At 36.5% G+C, this 25,066-nt stretch overlaps 2 protein-coding genes across 2 annotated transcripts; one reads left to right on the top strand and one right to left on the bottom strand.

Moving 5' to 3' along the window:
* Positions 1-1,027: 1,027 nt before the first annotated feature.
* LOC114464652 (zinc-binding protein A33-like) lies at positions 1,028-8,664 on the top strand. The gene is made up of 6 exons (XM_028449056.1): positions 1,028-1,471; positions 3,068-3,163; positions 3,899-4,129; positions 6,432-6,454; positions 6,538-6,656; positions 7,570-8,664. The coding sequence occupies exons 1-6, from the start codon at positions 1,097-1,099 to the stop codon at positions 8,175-8,177; spliced, it is 1,452 nt and encodes a 483-aa protein (XP_028304857.1). The 5' UTR covers positions 1,028-1,096; the 3' UTR covers positions 8,178-8,664.
* On the bottom strand, positions 8,170-25,044 carry ighmbp2 (immunoglobulin mu DNA binding protein 2). The gene is made up of 16 exons (XM_028449052.1): positions 24,782-25,044; positions 23,187-23,269; positions 22,114-22,283; positions 19,978-20,173; positions 19,793-19,890; positions 17,264-17,427; positions 16,220-16,420; positions 15,989-16,136; positions 14,977-15,151; positions 13,838-14,020; positions 13,650-13,768; positions 12,790-12,884; positions 11,922-12,045; positions 11,030-11,842; positions 9,799-9,998; positions 8,170-8,401 (listed from the first exon to the last, which is right to left on the bottom strand). The coding sequence occupies exons 2-16, from the start codon at positions 23,261-23,263 to the stop codon at positions 8,204-8,206; spliced, it is 2,961 nt and encodes a 986-aa protein (XP_028304853.1). The 5' UTR covers positions 23,264-23,269; positions 24,782-25,044; the 3' UTR covers positions 8,170-8,203.
* Between the last annotated feature and the right edge of the window lie 22 nt (positions 25,045-25,066).

Below are 25,066 nucleotides of genomic sequence, written 5' to 3'. Positions count from 1 at the left end.
TATTTATGCATTTGTGCATGATATTAGTCTACATTAAAACTATATATATATATATATATATATATATATATATATATATATATATACTGTATATATAAATAGATAATCCATAAATCATTGACGCCTGATTTAATAAAATTATTACACTATTAGTGGAAAATGTTTTGCCTGCCCCATAATGTAACAACATGTATCAACTTGTTACATTATGGGCGAAAATGTTTTTACGTTTCGGGCATTTTATACTTGACCAGTTATTAATTTTTTTTTATAAGAATTTGGGTCTTGTTGCATTTAGGGCTCTAACATGGATGGATGGACTCAAAGTGTAAGTGTTATTGTAGGAATCCACACAATCCGAGGGATCCCTCGATCTGAGTTCACTGGGAACGTCTGATCAGCTGTCATATCTGGCCACTTAGCTTTAAAACAGATGAACGGGGACAGACACATTCAACACTTTCATATTTTTTGAAATTCTGTTCATAGTTTAGTAGCTTTTTTGTAATCATGTGTTCAAAAATAATTGTTTTAAACTTAAAATTGTTTTTTTTTGGCTGGTGTTTGATTATCTTTACTTGAAGTTTTATACAAAAGGCTGACATTACGCTGTCGTTATCTGTCATTAGCATGAATAAGGTGCCATGAAGGCTGTTATTATTTGTCATTAAGTATTGTTTGCTAAATTATGACACCTTTGGAGCTATGTTGGCATTTTTTTGGTTAGGTGGAGGGATCTAGTAGAGTTGGGGTTAAGGTTACTAACGACACCTTATTAATGCTAATGACAGGTGTCATGTCATAATAATGACAGCATAATGTCAGCCTTTATATATAAAACTTCAAGTAAAGTTTCACCATCTTTTTTAAGTCTGTGGTGGTTGGCATAACCATCTGTGCTGAGAGTGAACACTGAGATATTTCCAAGTAGGCACTAAGCTTCCATGTATCTGCATAGAGTACAGTGTGTAACCAGTTGTACCAGTTGTATGACATTTACTGGTATTCTGTTAGGCATTCCCGGCTGACTCCTTTTACAGGAAGAATACCAGAACATTGTATTCGATCTACGGATGAAGAAGGACTTTTACCTTCAATGGCTTCCATCTCTGAGGAGGACCTGATCTGCTCTCTGTGCAGTGGGATTTTTTCCCTTCCTGTGATTTTAAAATGTAAACACAGTTTCTGCAGAGCGTGTTTGGTCGATTTCTGGGAATGTGCAATAAGTCGTGTGTGCCCCATGTGTGGCCTAGAGGTACCTTCGGGGAAGCCGCTCATTAATTTGGAGTTGAAGTTGGCGGTTGAGGCACTTCAGGCCCAGAGGAATGAAGAAGTTTGTCCTCAGCACAACGAGAAGATGCAGATATTTTGTCATAATGATGAAGAGCTGATCTGTGCCGTCTGTCGGGTGAACAAACAGCACAAAGTTCACGAGTGCAGTCCTGTGGAAGAGGCAGCTCAGAACAAAAGGGTTGGTTTATTTATTTATTCTGTTAATACCTCAAATGTTGACTTACATAAGCTTAAAACAAGTTTTCCAGAACAAAGTCAAACTGTATTAACTATTGTGTCTATGTTTAAAACAGTGTCTCCCAAATGTTATTTCCCCAAGTAGCCCTTAGCTTTTATTTCTTTACCCCATAGCTAGTTATACATTAGGACTGCAGGACTCATCTAAACTCTTTCCTGTGTCTCTTCTAACGTTAACCTTGAATTTAGGCCTTTTTATTAATTTATTTCTTATTTTTTGCTCGTTTTAGAATTTGAACTTCACCTTTTGGTATGTTTTAAAGAGTTCTGCCACAAATTATTATTGATAGATGAGAAACAAGTCTATGTGCATGTAAAAAAAAAAAAATCTACAATGTTAAAAAAACTGACAAATGTCTGTGTGTACCTCTAGGGGTACAGGTACCCCAGTTTGGGAACCACTGATTTGAAAGGCTCTGATCTGCTTCTCAAACAACTTTTTATTGATGATTGTTAGCAGCTGGTGAAACACCAAATTACTGATTCAGTGATATGAATAATATGATTACATAATGTGGCTGTTATAGAACATATGTAAATCAACAAGACATTGAGTAGAAGGTAGTGGATGAATAAAAAAATAAAGGTTTTTCAGCTTCCTCTGTCAGTGGTTCCCAAACATTCCCCAGTCCCGTATATGGTCCGTACCCCTTCAGAAATGTAACATTATGCCTATGGGGTGCCAATTATGAAGTTGCGCATGCTAAAATAAACCACGTCTAAAAAAGCATTTTAGATATTAAATCTAAAGAAAAAAATAAGCTTTTATTTTGGTACTTCTGGTGAGTTTGCAAATTAGCTAAGTATTTAGTTTCACCTGTGACATTTAGATTTAAGATTTAGGTTTAGATTTAAGATTTAGGTTTAGATTTAACCTTTAAGAATTAGATTTAATATTTAGATTTAGATTCAACATTTAGCATTTAGATTTAACATTTAGATTTAACATTTAGATTTAGCATTTAAGATTTACATTTAAGATTTAAATTTACATTAAAATTTAATATATAACATTTAGATTTAAATTTAACATTTAAGATTTAGATTTAACATTTATTTTTAGATTTTCTATTTGAGATTTAACATTTAGATTTAACATTTAGCATTAGCATTGGCCTAGCAATAACAATAACATAGCATTAGCATTTGCCAAACAATGGCCACAATCAGATCATGTTTTTAAATTCAGAATTAGTTATTCAATATTAAATTATTCGGAATAAAAGTGTTCTGCTTTGCGTTAACATAGAAATTGTAATTCTGAATTGAGGTTTACATGGAAACCAGGTTTATTCGCCTTTCTTTAATTCCGCTTTAGGTCTGGGGGTTGGGAAGGGAAATTATACTAGTTTTTAATCTAAATAAGATAAGGAAACAGTCTTGTTTTTGGCTTCAATTTTTGCATATAACTGTGTAAATCAAATAAAATTACATTGTAGCTACAAACTTGTCAGTCCTCACTTTAAATAAACATATTAGGATTTATCTTAAAAAATGATCTAATAATCTTAAAACTAAAAACCTTTTGACATTCCAGGCTGAGATTATGGACAGTCTGACCTTTTTGACTAAACACCTGAGAACTCTGCACAAGACAAACATGAACTGGGAGGAAACTAAAAGCCACATTCAGGTAACTGCACTTTTTTGTTTTCATTTTAAATCTTTAATGATAAACTATAATAAATGATCTTGTTTTATTGCAAAAAAAAAAAAAAAAAAAAAAAAAAAAGGCCACATGATTGATAAACAAAGTTGGATATTATGACCACACACATCCATTATTTGTTGAATCAAAATTTAGGAAATTTAAAGATATTGTTTATTATAAAATAACACAGATAATGTTCAAAGCAAATATAAATGCTCTTCCAAAAGGTGTTCAAAAATACTTCTCACTACAGACCAGACCAGCCTAAGAGAAATATTTACGTTTATTTTACAAAAGCAAGATTAGCAGTAAAACAAAGATATCTGTCTGTTCTAGGGGTTAAATTGTTGATAAAGAAATAAAAATGTGTGACACATTATTCAATTTCAAAAAGAAAATGCCACAATATAAAGTTAAAGAGTTAAAACACAAATAAATAATGAATAAGAATAAATCTTTTTTTTGCATTATTTGAAAAAAGGCAACTCAAATGTACTTGCTGAATGCTTGCATTTCTTTAGTGTGTATTATTGAAAAAAGTAACTTGAATGTTGTGATTTATGTTGGGCATATAAGCATTTTTGCTTCTAGGCTGTTTCACTGAAACAAACAAACAAATAAACTGAAAGCATAATCAGTGAAATATCAGACCTTAGACCAAGTGGAATACCTTCTTTTGTTTACTGCCCTAACTAACCAATGTCCCAAACACTATAGATTCAACGATGTGAGATCGAGACGGCGATTAAAGATGAATTTGAAAAGCTCCACCAGTTCCTGCGAGAGGAAGAAAATAGAAGACTGAAGCAGCTCAGACAGGAGGAGGAAACCAAGGTTCAAGTGATGAATAAAAAGCTGGAAATGCTCAGAGACCAAATCACAAGGCTTTCCTCTGCCATTAGTGATGCTGAGCGAGACCTCCAGGCCACTGATGTTCCCTTCCTATTGGTGGGTTTACAGCCTGATATCATAGAGCATTTAGAAAGTCAACTGTTTGATTCCTAATGTTTAGTCCTGTTATGATCCTCATATATACTTGTTTATATGCTTATCTCTGGGATACATAAATATAACCAATTTGAATATTTTATTCTTTGAAACAGACAGGCAACTGGCGGCCCAGGGGCCACATTTGGAACTCGGTCTATTTTAATGCGGCCCCCAAAGTAAATGTGCAAAATGACAGAAAAATACACGAGAGAAAAATACATACAAAAAAACCCCACAGAATTACAACAATGTGTGAAAATACATTAAAAGACAAGAGAAAAACACAGAAAATACTTAAAATCACACAGAACGACAAAAGTAATACACAAGAAAAATATACTAAATTGCAGAAAATGTCAACAAAAGTACACCAAAAGACACGAACACAAAAATTTACTCCGCAAACCCAGAGTACTAACAAAACAAGCAAAACGACAACAGAAAAACACAAAAATTACTCCAAAAAATGCAAAATGACAGCACAAAAACACAATATGACTCCAAGAAAACTTATATTTTACAGGAAAAATAGGAAAAAGTTGCCTACCTCGGCTTTAAAGGCAAGGATTTTTAGATGTACTTGTGCTTAGGAAAAGTACATGCAACATTTCTTCTTCTTCTTCTCAACAAAGGCGGACACTTTTTCTCTTGCTCCCTTCTGCCCCTGCTTGCTGCTCCTTTGTCAGAATCTAACATCTCTCTGCATCTCTATCCAAAACCGAAATTATGGAATTGATCAGCCAGTCTCTCAATGCAATTGACCAAATTTTTTCAACAAAAAAAAATGGGCAGAGGTGAGCCTGCCTGTCCTGACGGAACGTTCGCAGCCAGATACACGATGGACTCCTGGCAGAAGTGGGGGGTCGTGTGCCTGTCTATCCTTTCCATTGAGAATGTTGAAGACATCGACATAATTTTAATTATGATAACAGGTGCTGCTGATTGGAGCTGGCAGTTTTTCTGATTTATCAAAAAGTTCGGATAATGTTGGCAGCTGTTTGGGAAGGCTGCCTGTCATGACTGATGGAGTGTGCAGGGCTCTTAACACTCAGACTCATGCGAAAAACAAACTCAAAGCAACTTTGAGCTTCCACGTGGGATGGAATCTAACTTGGAGAAGTTGACAACCCGGCTTGAAAAAGAATGGCCACCATATTGGATATATTGCTCCGAGACCCAGAGACTCAAGGCTGACAGAAATTGTGCTTAGCCTGGCCAAAAACAACTGTTATCTTCTTTAGCTCCCCCAGACAACCAGTCGTCTCAAGGCTGGTTTATTTCTCTATTCTCCAGGACGCTCTGTCCCCTCCTCCTCTCCCCATCACTGCTACCACCTGGGATCTTTGTTTCAGAGTCAGATCTCTCCAAGGTCGTTTCCACGTCATCAGACGACAGACTGAGAACTGTGAGAGATGAAGTGAACGGGCTTTCTCATACACACAAAGTCATCTACACTGACATCTCTGACTGAATGCCTTCTTTGGCCCCCCGTCCCCTTCCCTCTCACGTAGTGTTAGCAGGAGGGGCGAGCGATGCACCTTTATGCGCCCCCCAGCAGCTAGCTGCAATCCCCCCACATGTGCCGTCCTTGACTTTTGTTGTAATTGTGTTTTTCTTACACTATTTTTCCTAATCCCACCTCACTAAAGGAGCATCGTTTTCTCACTTCTCATCCAAGACATACGGGGAGCCGCCCTTGTGGCGACCCACAGTTCCTCCCGCTCCTGTACTTCCATGTGATTGTCTTTCATGTTTCTTGGAGGGGATGCAACTGAAATGATAATTTCCCCTTAGTGGGACGAATAAAGGATATCTTTATCTTCAAACTTCTAAATCCAAAAGTGGGCTTTGCCTTATCTGAATACATAGAATAAATCATCTATTCATTGTGCTAACTTGAAACATGAACAAACCTTTCTCACGATAAATTGGAAACTACACTCGTAAAAGATTTACACATGTGGAAGTAATAACAGTAGTTGTGCAATTTTAAATATATGCAACATGATGTTGTCATAGGTTATTTCACAGACCTGGGGACCCATAGTTGGAGTTAATATTTACCCAAAAATGAAAATCTTAGACTTGGTGACACTAGTAAACAACATCTAAAAGCTACATCTAAACACATGGTTTATTTTTCAAGCAAATTTAAAACACTTCCATTGATTAAACTCTTCTCTGAACACCTCCAATAAATACAATGTCTGGTTTGTAACATCTCATTACGATTCAAACCTTTTTACCTTTTCTCCAACAGGAATTTAAGGAGACAAAGCTCAGGTTTGTCCCTTCTTCACTAATAATCCTCACATTAACAAAAAAATAAATAAATGTAAATAACCACAATTTTCATTGTTTTTCAGGGTCAAATCCCCCATTTACCAGCCACAGTGTGTTCGAGATATTCTGATCAACTATGCAGATCACTTGGCTTCCCTCAGGGTTAGAGTGTGGAAAGCTATGACCAGCTCTATTTATGACGGTGGGTGGATTAAGAACTACACGATCGTTGGGGTCAAACATTTTTCAATTACGTTCTCAATTACCCATGTTCAAGTACGATTACAGTGACCAGCATTTTTTTTCCAATTACAATTAAATTATTATTATCCTCAGAAAGTCAAATTATAATTAATCACAATTCCTGAGCATGAAATAAAAACATAATAAATGTTAACCTTCCGCTTGCATTAGCATTTCTAATAACAGGTCCTAAAAAAACATAAAAACAAATATCTATCATCTAATTTCTTTCCTATGTATTGGTTACCATGTTAGGCTTCCTAATCAATGAAAATATAGACTTCAATATTTTTGGTGTGGGCGTCTGAGCCTTTTTTGTGTCAATATAGGCCTAGAATTAATTTGTTTTGTTAATGGTAAAATGTGGGAATTTTTATAGAATTTTCAAAGGCATCTACAATTATAAAGTCAATATTTTTTCTTTGATTATAAAGCCTAACCCCTTGATTCTTTTATATATCTGTACATTTGTATTATTAAACTCACCTGTTTCAATCAGCTATTAATGTTTAACTACCCACTCACTCATTTCTTTTTTCTAAGTCATACTTTCTGCAATCAATGTACTTCCTGTTGTTCTTATGCTGTAAAGTGTCTGTGTGTCGAAAAGCACTTTTTCTACTGTAATGTGTGCAATTGTATTTAATTAACAGTCTTACTTAATTATATACATTTTTCTTTCTCTTTATTTAGTGTTTATTCTTTTTATTTGTAATATTTCTGGAGCCTATGTAACAAGTAATTTCCCCCTCCGATAAATATTATATATAAGTATTTCTGATTCTGATATTACAATTATAATTCACCCCAACCCTGAGTTACTACACAGAGAAAGTTTCCATTATTTTGACAAACCCGTTTATTTTTTCCAGCTCCGATCACTCTGGATCCAAACACGGCTCATTCCAATCTGAAGATTTCTCCTGATTTACGCAGCGTTCATTACAGCAAACAGCAGCCGCTCCCTGACAACCCTGAACGCTGCACCAGCCAAGTGTGTGTGCTGGGAGCTCCTGGTTTCACCTCTGGGAAACACCACTGGACCGTGGACGTAGGTCAAGGAAAGCAGTGGTACATAGGCGTGGCCTCCGAGTCCATCAAGAGAAAGATTACCACCTTCCTCACCCCGTCTGAGGGCTTCTGGATAATAGGACGCTCTAATGGAGACACTCTGTGTGCTCAGGCTACGCCTTGCATTAAGCTAACGCCAAAGCAGATGCCAGTGAGGGTTAGTGTGGAGCTGGACTACGACAAAGGAAAAGTCATTTTCACCAACGCGGCTGATTTGACTTTGCTGCACACGTTCAAAGGTAAATTTAAAGAGAAGGTTTTCCCTTATTTTTCCCCTGGATTGTTGGAGGACGGAGAGAACTTGATTCCACTCACCATCTGTCCAGTGGTGATAAAGTTAGAGCGAGCACTGGAAACCAGAGCAGCAGCAGCAGACAAACACAAGAAACGACTTCTCAAAGTAGAGTGATCTCTCATTTATTTTAATGGGTAACATTAGCTGGTTTTCTCATTGCTTTTGGGTTTTCTCTGTAGCTCCATATCTTTCAGTTTAGAGTCTAGTTTCCTTTGAAGGTGGGCTTTCTTATTGGGGTCCATGGACTTGTCTTTTTGTCCGCTGCCAGCGTAAAGAATGCCTTCTCTGCTGATTCTCATTCGGGCGTGAGACTTGGCTTTATCTCCACATCCGTGAACCTAAAAAGAACCGACATCACCACCAAAGTCAATCAAAGCTATTTTAAAACATTACCACAATACACAGAATGTAGGATTACACACAGATCTCCTGATCCTTACAAAATACAGCATTCTGACTTAATATTATGATCAGCTGCTAAATAATGTGTTGGTTAAAGCCTGTTTATACATAAATTAGGAATACCAACAATGCATGGAACATTTTTTAGGGGTCCTAAAAGCTGTATTTCATACCATTAAAATTGTTTTGTGGTCAAGTGCTAATTTTTCTGTGAAGTTTGTTTTAAATAAGTTATTTGACGTCATAAGACGATGAATGACAGCCGCGGATCTTGCGTAGCTCTCTTTGTAAATAGCAGTTACGTCATAAAAAAAAGCCGAGACGCCATTTAACTAGATATACGAGTGGAAATATATGGTGGTTTTGTACTAACCTCTATGATCTGAACAAGCTGTTGGTAGAATTTCCAGCGGGAAAGATACTTATGTTCTTGGCGCAGCTGGGCTTGCGCAAGTCCTCAGGGCAATACGCTAAATGGGCGGGGCGTATTACCAGGGGTGCTCCCGCCGGGCCCTACTGCGCAGACTCTGGCTCCAAATTTGCAAGATGGAAGTGCCCCTAAGCGCCGTACTTTGGCTTCAAGAACATTGAGTGGGAACAGCTACAGACCCACAGATGAGGGGACTTTTACTCTCGGACAAAAAAAGAACAACGCATATCTCACATTACTGATAAGCTGGTGAATTGAAATGTTAATAATGCATAAAATAAATCAAAACAAAAAATGGATGTTACGAAAAGCACACGATACGTGATTAAAAGAACCAGAGGTGTAATGAATCTATTGGTGCTCCTCGTTTCTTGTGACCAACTTCCACGTGTGACGGCTGCTGTTAGTGGCTAGTGGTATTATAACATGCAAAATATACATTTATACTGCCCTCAAAAATGCTGTGTAATGGTTTTTGCAAAAGTGTCAAATTGTAGAGATTCAAACATCTATTGTTCCTCACACCAGCCTCACAGTTGATAGTCAGTCACCAGTTTATTTGGATACTATTTGGACCGTAACGCCACCAAACAAAACATAAACGTAAGAAAATTGCTGAAATAAATCCTAAACAGTCTTATTGTGTGAGGAGACCTGGTCCAGGACCTGTAGAGAGAAACCAGGTGCAGTGGACTTCAGTTCTCTCTCTAATTTACCCATAAATATCCAAATATCTCACAAACAGAATTTCTTTCTTTATTTTCTGTATTTCTGTTTTGGTTTTAAGTCAGTAAACCAAAAACACCACACTTTCATTTTGATTTGGTTTTAAAACGGAATAACCAAAAAAACAAAGGGTACACAAATTTGTTTTAAAATTTAAGGTTGATTTGTTGCTCTTACCTCTGGTATATGATGACTAAGGCAGTACTGCCTGTTACAGAAGATGCAGAGCTGTCCCAGTGTTAGCACGGAGGCTTTGCACCTGACAAAGCTGCACACGCTCTCAGCCTTCACCACGGCACTGATGAGAGCATCAAAGTCATCGTCTGGTTTTGCTGCGGCGACAATGTCACAGACGCCCGCCTTTGTTTTCTTCTTCCCTGTGAGGTAAACGATTTATTAAACAATACCTATAGATGGTTGACAGAGGTGTAAAGAGTAGTGATACATCTACTCAAGTAGAAGTACTGTTACTCATACATAAAATACTCCAGTACAAGTAAAAAGTAGCTCAATTAAATAGTACTCAAAGTAAAAGTTACTAGTTACTTTCACCTCCCGCTTTTTATTTTTTTGTAATAAATCTTGGTACGGTACCCTTGCATACAGTAAACATCTCATGTATAAACTTTAAAAGGAAGAGACCAAATCTACCACAATTGAAACCAATTCATTTTCCACAAAGGCATCTGTATACAATAAAAGGTTTGTAAAAACATACAATTTAAAAAATACACAAATAAATAACACCAATGAATTCATCTCAAAATAAATAAATACATTCTCGGGCTCCAAGTATGAATACATTTATTAACTCTAAAACTGAAAAAATAACCTCCATTAAATGCTGTTTTGACGCAGTGCATTACGTTTAATCTGATTGGTCAGCTATGATGTGATGCATTTCATTTTTTGTAGTTTCACTATGTCTGTTAATCATTTTAAACCAAAAAAAAAAATCATAATTTATTCTAATTAAAGTTAGAGTCCCAGATATTGTTGACAATATGTTAGCTAATTGCTTTACTTCTTTTAAAACGTACTTAACCGCAGGTCATTCATTCCCACCGCTGTACGACCATAAAACAGTCTAGGGCATCTCTCCTGGCCCCCACCTGTAAATATGTATATATTTGTGTCCTTTATTCTTTTTATAATATTTCTTCTATTTATATTTACTGTATATATAGCTAATATTATTGTATTGTTTTATTTTTTGTGTCTTTTGGGTTTTTCTGTGTGTTGTCTTCTTTATTGAGCTGTCATGACAGTAAATTTCCCCACTGCGGTATTAATATTTAGTAATATACTAAAAAAAGTACCAGTACCCATAAAAGCAACTTAATGACAGTCACGTGAGTAGTTGTAATCCATTACTTTCCCCTCTGTCCATGTTATAATGGATTCAAACCTTTGGGTTTCTTTGATGATGTGGGTTGTTGTTGTTTCTCTTTAACTTTAGACTTTTCTTCTCTCTTCTGCTGCTCCCTCCTCATCCTCTCTAAATGTAAACTCTTCAGGTCTAATGGAGGTTGGCACACAGGCTCCTGTTGTGGCTCTGGTGCTGAATCCTCCTCCTCCTCCTCCTCCTCATCATCATCTTTCCTAGCCGTCACTGGCTCCTCAGTGGTTGGGGACGGTAACTTCCTGGAGACAGTGACGCTGCGCTCTGCTCCCTCTCCTGTGCTCATGTGCACCAGGCCCAGCTCTTCAGCGATCTGATGCACCAGCAGACGGTCGTGGGAGTTAAATGATGTCGGAAACTGTAAATCCTTTTGCTTTAAGTCCTTCATGAAGCTCTCCAGCTGCTGTCTGATCTCAGTATACCTGGCATTATTCTTCTGCTCTTTCTCAGACATGCAGGACTTTTTCTCCTTTTCACAGGAAGCTGTAATCTCTCTATAGTTTTTGTTGGAGGGCATTTTCTGTCCTTGTTTACCCTTACTGGCAGGTTGGTCTCCGGTCTTGTGTTTGGTGGCTGTGGAGCCACTGGTGGGGGCTGTTTTCGTCCCTTCTTGCTTACGGGTGTAGTTCTGTGGGACAATGTCTTGAATGTACTCAAATGCAGTCCTGACCTTGCCAAATTCACTCATGTGATCGACGAGAGACTTGAGAAAAGGATGTTTCCGGACCGTCTGCGTGTCGCACACAACAGCAATGTGGCGTCTGGCTCGAGTAACGGCCACATTTATCCTGCGGTCCTCAGCAAGAAATCCAACCTCACCTGAAATAACAGGCGAGTCGACTTTAAAGCACCGCGAGTAACAAAAGGACACGTGTCTTTATTCTCATTGAAAGTTTACCTTTTCTGTTGGACCGCACCAAAGACAAAACCACTGCTTCCTTTTCTCGGCCCTGAAACCCGTCTACAGACTTTATCTCCAGCTCAGGGTGCCTCAATGAAAGCCTTTGACGAATAAGATCCACCTGAAAAAATAAATAAACAAATCAGCCAACAGTTTGACCTTTTTCTTTTTCACAAGTTCACTGACTTTCTTTAGTTAAAGTAAAAGGTTAATGAAAAATGTTTATTTTTCTTAAAATCCTAGTCAAAGTATCAGAATCATAAGTACTTATTTACTGCAGGGGGAAATTATTTGTGTTCCAGAAGCTTAAAAAATATTACAACTAAAAATAATTACCACTAAACAAGAAAGAAAGGTGTCCATAATTAAGTAAAAGACTTAATTAAATAAGGATTAAATACACACACATTACAGCACAAAAATAATAAAGATAAATAATACAAATATATATCTTGTACAAATATAATACAGATCATTATTGACAAAATAGCCAATAGTTTTTCAAAAATAAATGTATTTATAATTATATTTGAACTAAATGTAATACATAATTAAAATATTGTTGAATGTCTTAGTTGATGTAAAATGATAATTTGATCAATATTTTCTCAAGTAAACATGCAACAAAAAATAATCATATTGTGACACGAAAATAGTGAATCGTATCGTAAGATTGATCACAATGCACACCCCAAATGAAAACATACATTAATCACTCACACATCATATAATGATACAGGCAATGAAGAAACTTCCATCAACCTCACATACATGTTTTTGTACAGTGAGAGGAAGCCAGAAAATAAAATAAGATTTTAATCTGGAATTCTTTTTTTGTTTACTTATGCAATGGATTCAAACTGACTTGTAAGTTGTACGGAGCAATAACAGCAATGTCTTTGGCTTTAACTCCAGCTTCAGTCAAAGCCTTGATGTGCAGCTCCACAATGTCCACCTCCCCTGAGGAAACAGACAGAAAGAAACCAGCTGTTTTCATGTATGGCTGAACAATTAAATGTGAAAAATAAAAAATAAAATGTAAAAAATTAAAAATAAAATTCTGGCCACGTGACTCGAGACTATCCTCCTCCACCACAAATTTGCTTCCTGAACTGCCCGCAATGTTGTGGCAGCCGCTGCTACCCATGAAGGGTGTATGGGTGAAATGCAGAGGAAATAATTTAGTGTGTTGTGTAATGCTCTTAATGAGTGAATATAATATTTTTTATTAGTGTTCAAAAAGTTTTGTTTCCTTCCTCAGGTTTAATAATAACATACACTTGTTTATTTTGTGTTTATTGGGACTTTGATTTCCCTAAAAAAAATTGCAATTCATTAAAGCACATATTTGTTTTCTTTATTTTTCCTGCACTTTGGTTTTTATTTCTGTTTGGGAGAATTTTTTTACGTTGTCAAGGCAAATACTTACAAGACTGCATGTCAAAGTATTTAAGTTTACAACTGTAATTGAAGTAGATAAATAAACTTTAATATTATTATTAATAATAATAATAATAATAATATATTACAAACATCTTTAATATTAATTCATGCTTCATTTTCCTTTATCTTAACATAAGCCAAGCAGAAAGAACCATTTATGTATAATACATCTGATATTGTTTATTAGAACACATTACATTGATTTATTGACCTTGAAAAAAAATAATAATTGCAATTAGATTACTTCCCAAAATCGTTCATGTGAAATCAAACAGTTCCAACCTTGGTTTCCTTTGGATTGCTCCTCTGCAGCCTCCATCTCACTCAGACCACATCCTGCTGTGTCGATGAGAAGCAGTGGCTCACACGTTTCTTCAACTGTAGCAACGCCTCCAAGATCTCTGTGAGGAACACACGCTTTAATAGATATACAAAGCTAACGTATCGTCAGAAACATCGGGGACTCTCACTTCAATAAATGCTTTTCCACAGAGCTGTGAGCGGTGAGGCGTCCCTGGTACATCTCTTTGGAAGCCCACTCCATGATGAGGCTGTTCATGCGGTACTGGACCGTTAGCATACGCACCACAGAGTCTCCAAACATCTGGATCTGTCGTTCCATTAGACTCAGAGACAAGCCTTTAGAAGCAGCTCTGTAAAAACACATAAAGATACTTTACCAAGTTCCAGAATATGTGTCATAGTAGAAACATTTTAATTAATGAATGACGATGAAACCTGTTTAAGTGATCATACAATCAACAAGACACTGAAGCATTTCCAGTTGCTGATACATATATTAAAAATGTTTTTAAAAGCTACTTAGTGAGACTGAGATTACATAAAACTAATTCTGCACTACAGAGCTGAGGGATGTTATAATCTCATTATATCTATATTGTATATGATATTATATAAAAAATAAATTACAAATAAAAAAAGGAAATTTTATTAGTAAACTTATAAAATAAGTCAATGAATAAACTCAAACTAAATTGTTTATAAATATATTATTAACAAATATAAAGTTAATTTTTGGATAACTGGAAAAAAATAAAGAAACAAACTACAAAATATCATATAAAAAAGCATTTGTAGGCATACTTGTAGTATAAATACAATATTAAAAAACGCAATAAATAAATCAAAGCAAGACAAGATTAGACATTTCAATATCATTATTACTATCTAAATTACTTCTTTCAATAGGAACATTTTTAAATCAAAGTGAAAGACTCTTATTCTCTACTGCGTATGACTGAGGGAGATTTTTGATCATGTTGTTGTTGATGTAATGTGTTTGTTGCTGACTTTAAATGTTTTTTATTGCTGATTTTAAATGTTTTTACTGATGATTTTAAATGTTCTTGTTGATTTTTAGGCTGTTGAATGTTTTCTGCTGCATTTTTTGATCATGTAAAGCACATTGAATTGCCTTGTGTATGAAATGCTCTACACAAAAAAAAATTTAAAAACATGCACCAGTCTACACATAATTGTGCTCAAATTACTTTACAGCTGTAAAGAAGGATTTATTTGATCGATATCAGCAGCTGTAAACAGCTGTGTATCTTCAGCAGTCAGAGCATAAGGAAAGGTGTTTGTTTACTTAGTGGATTTGATGGTCGGTGGGAGCTGCTTGTAATCTCCGGCCAGGATGCACTTGCGAGCTTTGAGCAGAGGGATCCAGCAGCTGCTCTCTAAAGCCTGAGCACACTCGTCAATCACCACCCAATCAAAATGCTCCGCTGGCAGAAACTTTAGTGGACCGTCATCGCAGGCACCTGCAAAGATCAAGGTTTTCTGATGAACAAGCATTTGTCGAAACTGAAGTCACATGTTCTAATAATAATATATAACTCATAACACAGTCTTCATGTCCATCATGATCTCAGCTCAACAGTTAATCTCATCCCCAAAAGTGTTTCTCATCAACAAAACACTTCATACACGTCTCAAATGAAGCTCATTCAACCACAACACTAACAAATAATCTCAATGTAGAAACACACATTGTCACTCTGAGCACAGTGAACGACACAATACTAACAACAAAGAGCATTACATGAAATACATCTTATCTTTTCATTTTGAATGACTTCTGTCAGGTAAATCAGTATTTTATTATAAAATAACATATTTGTACTTTGATGATATATTGCAACAAGACTCAATCAGGTTTGCAGCAATTCACTATAATCAAGAACATTTGTGCTTTTGCATAAGAACCTCAGGACCTTACACAAAATATAAAGGTTACTATGAACAGAATAATGCAGAATCTCAAAATTCCAGGGGCAGAATAAAAATCAAGAAATAAAACTGAAAAAACAACACATGTACTACTGTCTGTTGTCATCCACGTCACAGTCGTCACATCTTATGTCTTCTCTTGGTATCATCGTTTTTTTTTTGTATTTTTTTTATTGTTAATATTTTTTATATAATTTTCAATAGATTTCAAAGTGGCTGCAGCAGACCTTCCCCATATTTTTCCCCCCATCATTCTGTTTTAATTGTGTTTTTAACCGTTTTGAACCACGCGTGTCAGCATTTGAAAAATGTGCTCTAAAAGTATTATACTTCAGCAGGATGCTCTGAACAATGCGGCGTCCGCTTACCTGTGTTGGTTGACAGAACAACATCAGCACTTTTCAGGATTTGACTAATGGCCGTGGCTTCCCTGGTTTTCAGCTCCTTTCGCAGCTCTCCGATCTCCCGTCTGACGTTAAAACGCTCTCCTTTCTCCTGACCCTTCCTCATACCCAGCTAGGAAGAAAAGAACATCACATATTCTTGAGAAAATAACTTCACAGGCATGTGTGGGAATATGAATGGGTTTAAATTCTTACAAAAGCTTTGTCGATGTCTTTCCGGATGTCAGCTATGATGTTAGCATTATCGCTGTGAGCCAGGATGGCATCCAGAGAATGTTTCTGTATGGACTCCAGCAGCCTGGCAGGGTGACCCAGCCTCAGCACTTTCACCTTGTGCATCGCTAGCCTTTCCACTAAGTTATCCACGGCTACGTTGGAGGGGGCGCAGCACAGCACCTGTAGGGCAAATGAACAAAAAACACTTTATCACCTAACTAAAACTAGGACAAAATGCAAACAAGAACAGCAGACATAATTAATTTTAAAAGAACATCCTGAATTTAGTCGACTGAATAAGAGGCTTAAAAAAATCTATAGAATACTTGTGAAAAAAATTTCATTATTGTGTATTTTAGGACTGAGCGCTACCGCAGGTCATTCATTCACACCACTGTACGAATATACAATAAAATAGTAGGGCATTGTACTGTCTGTAATTATGTAAATATATCTCCTTGCCACTGCCTGTAAATACATATACATCTGTATCTTTTATTCTTTTGATATTATTTTTTCTATTTCTATATAGCTTCTGTTATTGTATTGCTTATTGATCTTCATTGCACTATTTTTGGGTGTCTTTTGGGTTTTTCTGTGTTGCCTTCCGGTGTCTTTTTTTACTGCACTTTATCTGATGTGAGCTGTCATGACAGTAAATTTCCCCAATAAATCTATCTATGACCTTAAGTTGTATGAAAAGAAAACCCAGAAAATGGCCATCATCAAATATTAAAAGCCATGTTGGTTATGTTGTCTTATCTTTATCACTTGTAATCAGATTTTTGGGACTATTATTATGCTAAACAATAATTGTATTTTTCTGTACTTGTAGTTAGACACTATGTAGTACATAGTATGCACATTAAACAATGTATTTAGTGTGAGTCCCTGGTTGGTTTACTGAGCCATAATACAGATTACAGTAAATAGCAGTGGCCTGGGTTTACCTGTTCTCCTCTTCATATAACCTGGGTTAAACTTTGCACAAATAGACGGAAGACGCATGTCAGCTTTAAGCACCTTTTGGCCTTGTTTAACAGCTTGTAGGATTATCTCGACCACAGTGGTGGTCTTTCCCGTCCCTGGAGGTCCGTGAATCACAGCCAACTCTCGCTGTGAAAGGGCAAATGAAACTGCTTCTCTCTGGGAATCATCCAAGTTTGTGTTAAAGAATTCAACCTCCTCTGTACAAGCAATCAAAAAAACACAAAGAGAGAATGTTTGGATTTAGTCAAACTCAGGCTTCATTTTAATCCTCCATCACCTCGAGGACATCTGAACATTTTAACAGAAATCACTTCAACACAAACTTAGGCCTTGATGGCTGGAGCTCAGGTGGCAAAATATAACATTGCTGTTGGTAGGGCTGCACGATTATGACCAAGATTATTTTGATCAATATTGTAATCACGATTATTAATCACAAATATTCATCCTGTTAGGGAAAACATCTATATTTACTTTTAATCAAACAATATGTGAACAGTTTATAGTGCAAAATAAAAGCTTTAAACAAAAATAATGATAAATACTAAAAGAAAATGATAATTTACGGAATAATTTACTATGGGCTAACTATATACACTGTTAGAGAGTGCAATTCCTTGAAAACTATTGTAGCATATAAAGAAAAGTTAAGAACATTAGGCTTAAGCCTACAGGTTTTGAGCAAGAAACACCAAACTGTCAACATGTTATGCTAATTAGAGATGAAGCAGAGCCCACATTTTAAATGTAAAAATTGCCAACGATGAGGTTGATTTAATCGTGGAGGCCAAAAATCATAATCACGATTAAAATGTGGCTTTACACGATCAGGATTAACCGATAGGTGTGTTTAAAGAAAACAATCACCGATCTGATCAAATAAATTCAGGTTGATTTTTTTTTTTTAGGTACGGACCAAATTCCTGTCTGTACTACCTGATACAGATTCACGGAAAACCGAACTGTACCATGTTACAGGATCTAAACAGTGGCGGATGCTTTAAGACTACAAGGGAACCTCAGCTTCCCCTAAATTCAGTGGTCAAATATGTAGTGTTGTGTGTACATTTCATTGACTAAATATATGACAGAACACATGTATGTTTAGTTCAGAATCAGCATCTTATAACAGGAAACTGACAGTGACAGCGTGACGTTCTTCATTCATTACCGCAGCGTCACAGTGTTAATAAACAGTGGTGAAGTTCAGCTTCAATTGACTTCAATGGGAGAGGATTTAGGGGTTGATCCACTGCAGTCAAACTAGACGCTCATTGGATAAATGCTCGGTTATGACGCACTTAGTCCCGCCCATCGGACGCCGGGCTTCACAGGAGGTCTATGGAGCAGTGGGCTGGATCTGTCTGTTCCGGACGCTGGAATAATGGATGATGATTGGATGATCTGTCTCAGGCTAATTCAATTTTGATTGACAGCGAAATGAGCCAATCAGAGAGTATGACGTTGTAAGCACACAGGCGGGTTTTTCAAATATTTCAGTCCGTTGCTCTGTGTTGACACGGAGACTTTGCTGATCCTCTCATAGCGAATTAACTTCTGACAAACCTAGTGTCTGTTTTTGGTGTTTGTGGAGACTGTTACTGCTTGTGTTGTGAGACTTTTGACCAAACACTCACACTCCAGCGCGCAGCAGCTACGCGCGTGCATGCGTGTGCGCGCGCGTGCGTGTGTGATAATCTACAAATAGTTGTTGACAACAAAATGTGAATTCTACTAGAATTCACATTTAAATAAACAGATACATTTTCTGAAGTAGGCAGAAAATGAGCTTCCCCTGCATGAAAGACCAGCAGCCGCCACTGGATCTAAAAGCACCCTTGTGACTGTGAGGGAGTGGAAGAGTTAAAGAAATTCCATGCAGGACCTGAACATAACATTACAAGCACAAGAGCGTCATGGCTTTGCTTTTAAAAACACGATGCAGACCGAGCACTTGCAAAAAACATGGCATATGTAAATGTGAGCTTCACTCCAGCACTTGAAAACCATTTAATTTAGTCTCTGAACAGCAGCTGTGTCGACTACAAGAGAGTTGGAGATGAAGCTGTGGAGGCAGACCACACTGGAACTACGTGAAGCCTCAGCCAGCATTAAAGGAACAAACACATTTCCTGACTCTGGCATCGCAAAACCTGCTGTTGCTTATAGTCCGTATTCACAGGTGCACAGAGGAGGTGAGGTGCATACAGACGCGCACATTTGTGTCCACCACCACCCTGATACAGACAGAAGTCTACGGTATGAAAGCTAAAGTAAACGGGAGTGCATCGCTCCGCTTTAGGACTCTCCATTTTAACATCCTCGGGCTGAAAAACACGCACATTTAGACGATTACATTAATTGCATAAAATGCAAAATATCGGCCGATCTGATATAGCCGATCAGATCGGTGTAAAGCCTAATTAAAATTTTATTAATTGTGCAGCCCTAGCTGTGGACCAAATTTGGCACAGGGACCACTGTTTATTAAACCCTGGCTTGAGGCGTATGTAAGTCTATCTTGCAACAACAAAAACAAAAAAAAAGTCAAACTTTACTTACTTGTCTGAGAAGGAGATGAAGGTTTTGAGTTTCCAAATAACACATGAATGAGGCTAGCTGCTGGTCCATTGTTGTATCCATTCAGTATGTTCAAGGATCTGCAGACACAACATACTCAATCCAATGTGATGGTTTCAAATCCCAATCTGCACTCTGAAGGGTCGTTTTACTATCGATGGACTCACCGTTTCATCCGCTTGTATGTGACGTCATTGGCCAACTTTAATAGGTTGTAAAGGCCATCTGTAGTGAAAGTGAGCCCATCCTTTAGCTCATCTAAAGCTATGCTAACGGACGTTTGGCGAGCTCGTGTCACAATCCCTGTACAGATCTGTGAGGCTGCTGTGCATCCAGCAGCGTCATACAGTCCAACGATATCGCCTAAAAACCAAAGAAATAACTGCATGTCAGCAAAGTAGGGCTGCAACTAATGACTTTTTTTAATAGTCAACTAGTCATTGATTATTGAAACGATTAATTGACTGATCAGATGATATGTCATGGGTGAAATGCTCCCAGACTAGGGATAAGCAATATAGACTAAAAATGTATCTCAATAATTCTGGGTATTTATCACGGTAATGACAAAAATTACGATAAACAAAAACAGTAAATAAACAAATAAATAAATAAAACTATTCCCAACTTGAAATGTAAACAGGTTCCATACATCAACACTAGAATCTGATTCAGTATTAGCATTTACACATCAAAGCTCCAGGTAGCGCTCCAGAGAATAATAAGTTGTTGACAAAAGAGGCAATTTTGGCCTGTGGAACAAGGTTTTTAGGGTCACTCTTAGTTAAATTGAGGGTGTAACGTGCATACAGTTTTGAGCAAAGATATACAGAAGGTGAGATGAGCCACTCCTATCAAAAAACAATGTTCAGCTCCGTCCACAGCTTGAAAAACACGATGATGACGTAACCGATACTACTTTTCCACTTCCGATACGATACCGATATTGCAGCCTTGAGTATTGGCTGATACCGATATGATACGATATCTGCACGAATCATACATACTTTTATTACTTATTTTGTAGTGTGGAATGTTAGAAAAGGTTTGATCAAGTGATGTTACTCAAACAGAGAACAATAGTCAGCAACAGTAGGTATGAGAAAAACTGTCCTATTTATTATTAACCAATTGGTTACATTAATTTTAACCTTCAACATAATATCTACAGTATTCTACAATTGAATAAATATAATATAAAATATATCAGATTTTAGATGCAGTCCGATAAAACACGATATTCGTTTTCTGGCTGATATCGGACGATAGCCGATATCAATATAGGATCAGGACACCCCTAGTAGCCAACAATTGTCATTGACTAATTCTGTTCTCGATTTTTGTCGAAAGTGTCGACTAATCGTTGCACCCTTACAGCAAAGGGACATCCAAATAGACACTTTTTTCAAAATTATTTTTCAAAAACTTTCCAAAATATTTTACGAAATTTCCATGACTTCGTAGTTCTGAATTGCTAAGATCTGTTCAAGAACATTGGAGTGCAAAAATGAGCATGCCTTTCCAGTGTGCTAGTGTAACAGAGGTCTGTGAGTGTGTCACGTTTAGTAGCAAAAATGCAGCAAAGGGAATGCAAGTTGAGTCCATCACGTATCTATCATACAGTATCGTACAATGGAGCAATTGCCTTTGATGCCCATTTTGCAATATTTTTTAAATAACGGTGCATCAGCTATTGAATGTAAGGTTGAATTTTAAACATTATAAAAAAAAAATGCTGTATTTCCAAAACAGTTAAATTATTCCATGACTTTTCAAGACTGGAAAATCATTTTTTTAATTTCCATAACTTTTCCAGTAATTTTATGACGGTGGGGACCCTGTAGAGTATGGAGGACGAGGAGTGCCACAATTAAATAAATAAATACACTGCTCATTAATTAATTAAAAGTGTCAATAATTAAATAAATTTTATTTTCATTCCAAAAAGTATGAAGTATAAATATTTGATTATTTGTTTATTTATCTCATAATCTGGTGTTGCAGCACTTCATGAATTATTTTATCTGTCAAACTCGCTCATCACAGTCTGTGGGGGCAGGGTTAACATCAATCCAGCCAAATCCATTGCTTTGGTCTTCACTCTTTCCAATCATGACAGAGTGAAAATGAAATGTAAAATGGATCTAATTAATTATTGAAACACTGAATTAATTATTGGCACATTTACTTAATTATTGACACTTTTAATTAATTAATAAACTGTGTATTTATTTATTTAATTGTGGCACTCCTCGATTTCCATAGCAGAGATGGCCGAGTGAGGATTTATTCAATAGTCTCACCTGGTCCGAAGCTGTTGCTCGGCAGGGATGAAAAGCCGAGATGTTTTCGAGGCTCAAGGATGACAATAGTCCGACCGTACAGACCTGTAGATTGACTGCCAACGTGAAGCTTCAGGAGGCACACGCCTTTATTCTGAAGATCCTTCAGCGAAACGTTCTCCTGCCATAGTCTGAGAGAGCAGAATTAATAAGACCCAGAATAACCGCAATTAAAAATCAACATTCTGTCAAACACAAGGCCTACCAGAGCATCCCATTCCCCCACAGGCCAGTTTAGATCAGGGGTTCTCAAACTTTCTGAAACTTTGAGCTACTTCATAGGTACTGTATAGTCCGAAGGGCTACCGGTTAGAAAAGAAACTCTGAAATACTAAATTTTCATGGTTTCACTTTAATTAGAGGGTAAGATAATAATAAGGAAGGCTAGCAGCAACTTAAAAAGGTAGGAAATAATTCCAGCAAGCTTTTTTGTCTTATTTTTGAATAATATGTTACGGTTTCATTTATTCAGACATCAAAACGATCAGCAGACGCCTCTACAGAAGACTGGCAGTTGACAGTCGAAACATGTCAGGAGATCAAAGTAAATTTCCTGAAAATACAGTTGTCTGAATAAATGAAAGCATAACATATTAAAGGTAGGAAATGTTTGTTTCAACATGAAACACTTTATTTATCCCAATTTAGGCAATTGTTTCATTTTTATTACATTTCATAGAAAATCCACTGTGCGTTTTTAGAAATATATCATAAATATATATACATACAGTATATCTATCAAATTATATACAACATACCACTGATCATAAACCATTTGTCACAATGTTTCTGTGAAAATAAGCATTTAAAGATGCTTAATTTAATACTAAAACTTTATCTGCAGTATTTAACTCTACTAAGTACTAACCGTGGCCACCCTGTTGGTAACCCCTGGTTTAGATTATATTCTGATCCCCAAATAGCCCCGGTCTAGATATCTGTAACTGACTGCTATCATTTATATGTGAATGAATGAGTTAACTAGTGGACAAAGTTTTTGAAATGGACAATGTCCCAATAATGGAGCCACTCACCTGGTCTCCTCTATTTCGGCCTCTCTCTCCTCCTGCAGAAGCTCCAGTGTTTTGGACACAAATTCCTCCACTGCCATCGCTCACTGGGAAGATCATAACAGTGAAACAGTTTAGTAACTGACAATGTTAGGGCAAAATATACAAGCCTGCTTAAACTACACATTAGCAGTTTGTTAAAACGAAGTGTATTGATACGGAAACGTATCAATAGACACCGGGACTATTGATATGGCAACGTATGTTTTCCGGACCTTTTCTACATAAGCATAATGTGCCTGTGTTTTTTCACCGTGCCAGGATGGCTGAGTAGTCTAAGGCGCCGCACTCAAGGATTCTTCCTTCCGCTAATGTGGGTTTGAATCCCACTTAAGTCATATTATATTTTTTCATTTGAATTAACATTTTTAACATGGCAAATTACACCTTTAAAAATACATTTACGAGAAAAAAAAAAAAAAGAAAAAAAAAAACATTTGAAGGTATTTCCTAGGTTAGGGCTGAAATAAAAGGGTTAGCGGGGTAGCTATAAATAAATATGAGCTAAAATAAAACTGACGGAATTTTAAGTCACGTGGTGCACCTATCACGTCACCGAAACTGGCTAATGACGGGCGCTGTGTATGAATAGCCACGGCCTAGTTAAAATGTGTAAGAGGCGTTACATTTTAGTTTTATCATTATGATACCAGCATGTTCTTTTAGTTGTATATTTCTGTTACATGTATGGGCTATGTGATATAACTAGGTACTATTATTTAATTGGATAAAATATTTTTAAAGCTATCTTGTAGGAGAATATGTTCAGAGCTTGACCAATGTGCCAAAAACAAAATAAAAAATAAAACGGTTAAGCAACTTCTGAACTGGATTAAAACAATTATCACATTAAGACCCCTGGCCCTGCTCTTTATGATTATTAACCATGGAGCTCTTACTCTCCTCTGTTGGACGCACATGTTGGATGGACTGCTTTAACATCGATTAGTGCATAAAACCATTCTGACACTGCATCTTTCCCATGTTCTGTCCTAAATAGCTACAGATAATTATTTTCTGATTCTCTGAGAATGTATTATTGTTAAGCGTTCCTGAAGTCTGCACTAAACATGATGCCTGGTAAGAAATTGTGTAAGTTTTCTGCTCTGTCACACTGGATTTTGCTACATAAAGATTTAAAGCTGAATAAGATGGTCTCTTCTGTGTGTTTTTAAAGCAAATCTAAAAGATTACGCACACATGGCAATGGTACATTTTCTAAATAATGTGGTTGTTTTTAGGTGTTACACATATTTTTGGTATTTTATATTTATTCTTGAATGAATCTTATTTCGCGTAATTTGGGACCCCAAATGCTTAACGTCTCGTAAAAGAAATATTTTATATTTATTCAATTTGTTTTAAAAGTGTTAAGTGACTATGGTCTATGCTTCGGCTGATTACAGCCGTTCGGCAGCTGGTGGTCATAATAATAAGGCTGAACAGAGTATATCGTGACAGTTTTCTCCAATTCAGGCTTTGGAAATACGTTTTAGCCGTAAACGCTGTGCTGTAAACACAGTTTGAAACCAATACAGGATAAACACGGAGGAACTCACCCAACAGTGTTTGTATCCACAACAGAAATACTCTCGACAACCTAACAAATATGTCTTTATATGTTAATTCTTCTTCGTCTTCGTTTTTTTTTTTCTTCTTCGTGGGTTCTATTTGCGGTTGACAAACAACCAAATGGTGTATTTCCCACCAACTACATGTAAGGAGTATGAACCTACTAACACTTAAATTTACTGCAAATATATATATAAAAATACAATGATTTAAAATAAATAAATAAATCTATCTATCTATAGATATTGAAATAATATCTTGTAACTTTTTTT

This window comes from Gouania willdenowi, chromosome 6 (genome assembly GCF_900634775.1).
Source record: "Gouania willdenowi chromosome 6, fGouWil2.1, whole genome shotgun sequence".
In the NCBI taxonomy this organism is placed as follows: domain Eukaryota; kingdom Metazoa; phylum Chordata; class Actinopteri; order Blenniiformes; family Gobiesocidae; genus Gouania; species Gouania willdenowi.
The sequence above is the reverse complement of the archived record's forward strand: the minus strand, read 5'-3'. Positions and strand labels throughout refer to the sequence as shown.

Bases quoted from the DNA above. Each gene is read 5' to 3' on its own strand.
- ighmbp2 (XM_028449052.1), bottom strand. From the start codon at position 23,263: ATGGCAGTGGAGGAATTTGTGTCCAAAACACTGGAGCTTCTGCAGGAG. The intron at 12,046-12,789 runs GTCAGTTTGAAT...TTATTTTTTCAG, and splicing joins TTGCTCCGTACAACTTACAA to GTGGATCTTATTCGTCAAAG. The intron at 11,843-11,921 runs GTAAACTTTCAA...CTGTTATTTCAG, and splicing joins GGTGCGGTCCAACAGAAAAG to GTGAGGTTGGATTTCTTGCT.
- LOC114464652 (XM_028449056.1), top strand. From the start codon at position 1,097: ATGGCTTCCATCTCTGAGGAGGACCTGATCTGCTCTCTGTGCAGTGGG. The intron at 1,472-3,067 runs GTTGGTTTATTT...TTGACATTCCAG, and splicing joins AGGCAGCTCAGAACAAAAGG to GCTGAGATTATGGACAGTCT. The intron at 6,455-6,537 runs GTTTGTCCCTTC...ATTGTTTTTCAG, and splicing joins TTTAAGGAGACAAAGCTCAG to GGTCAAATCCCCCATTTACC.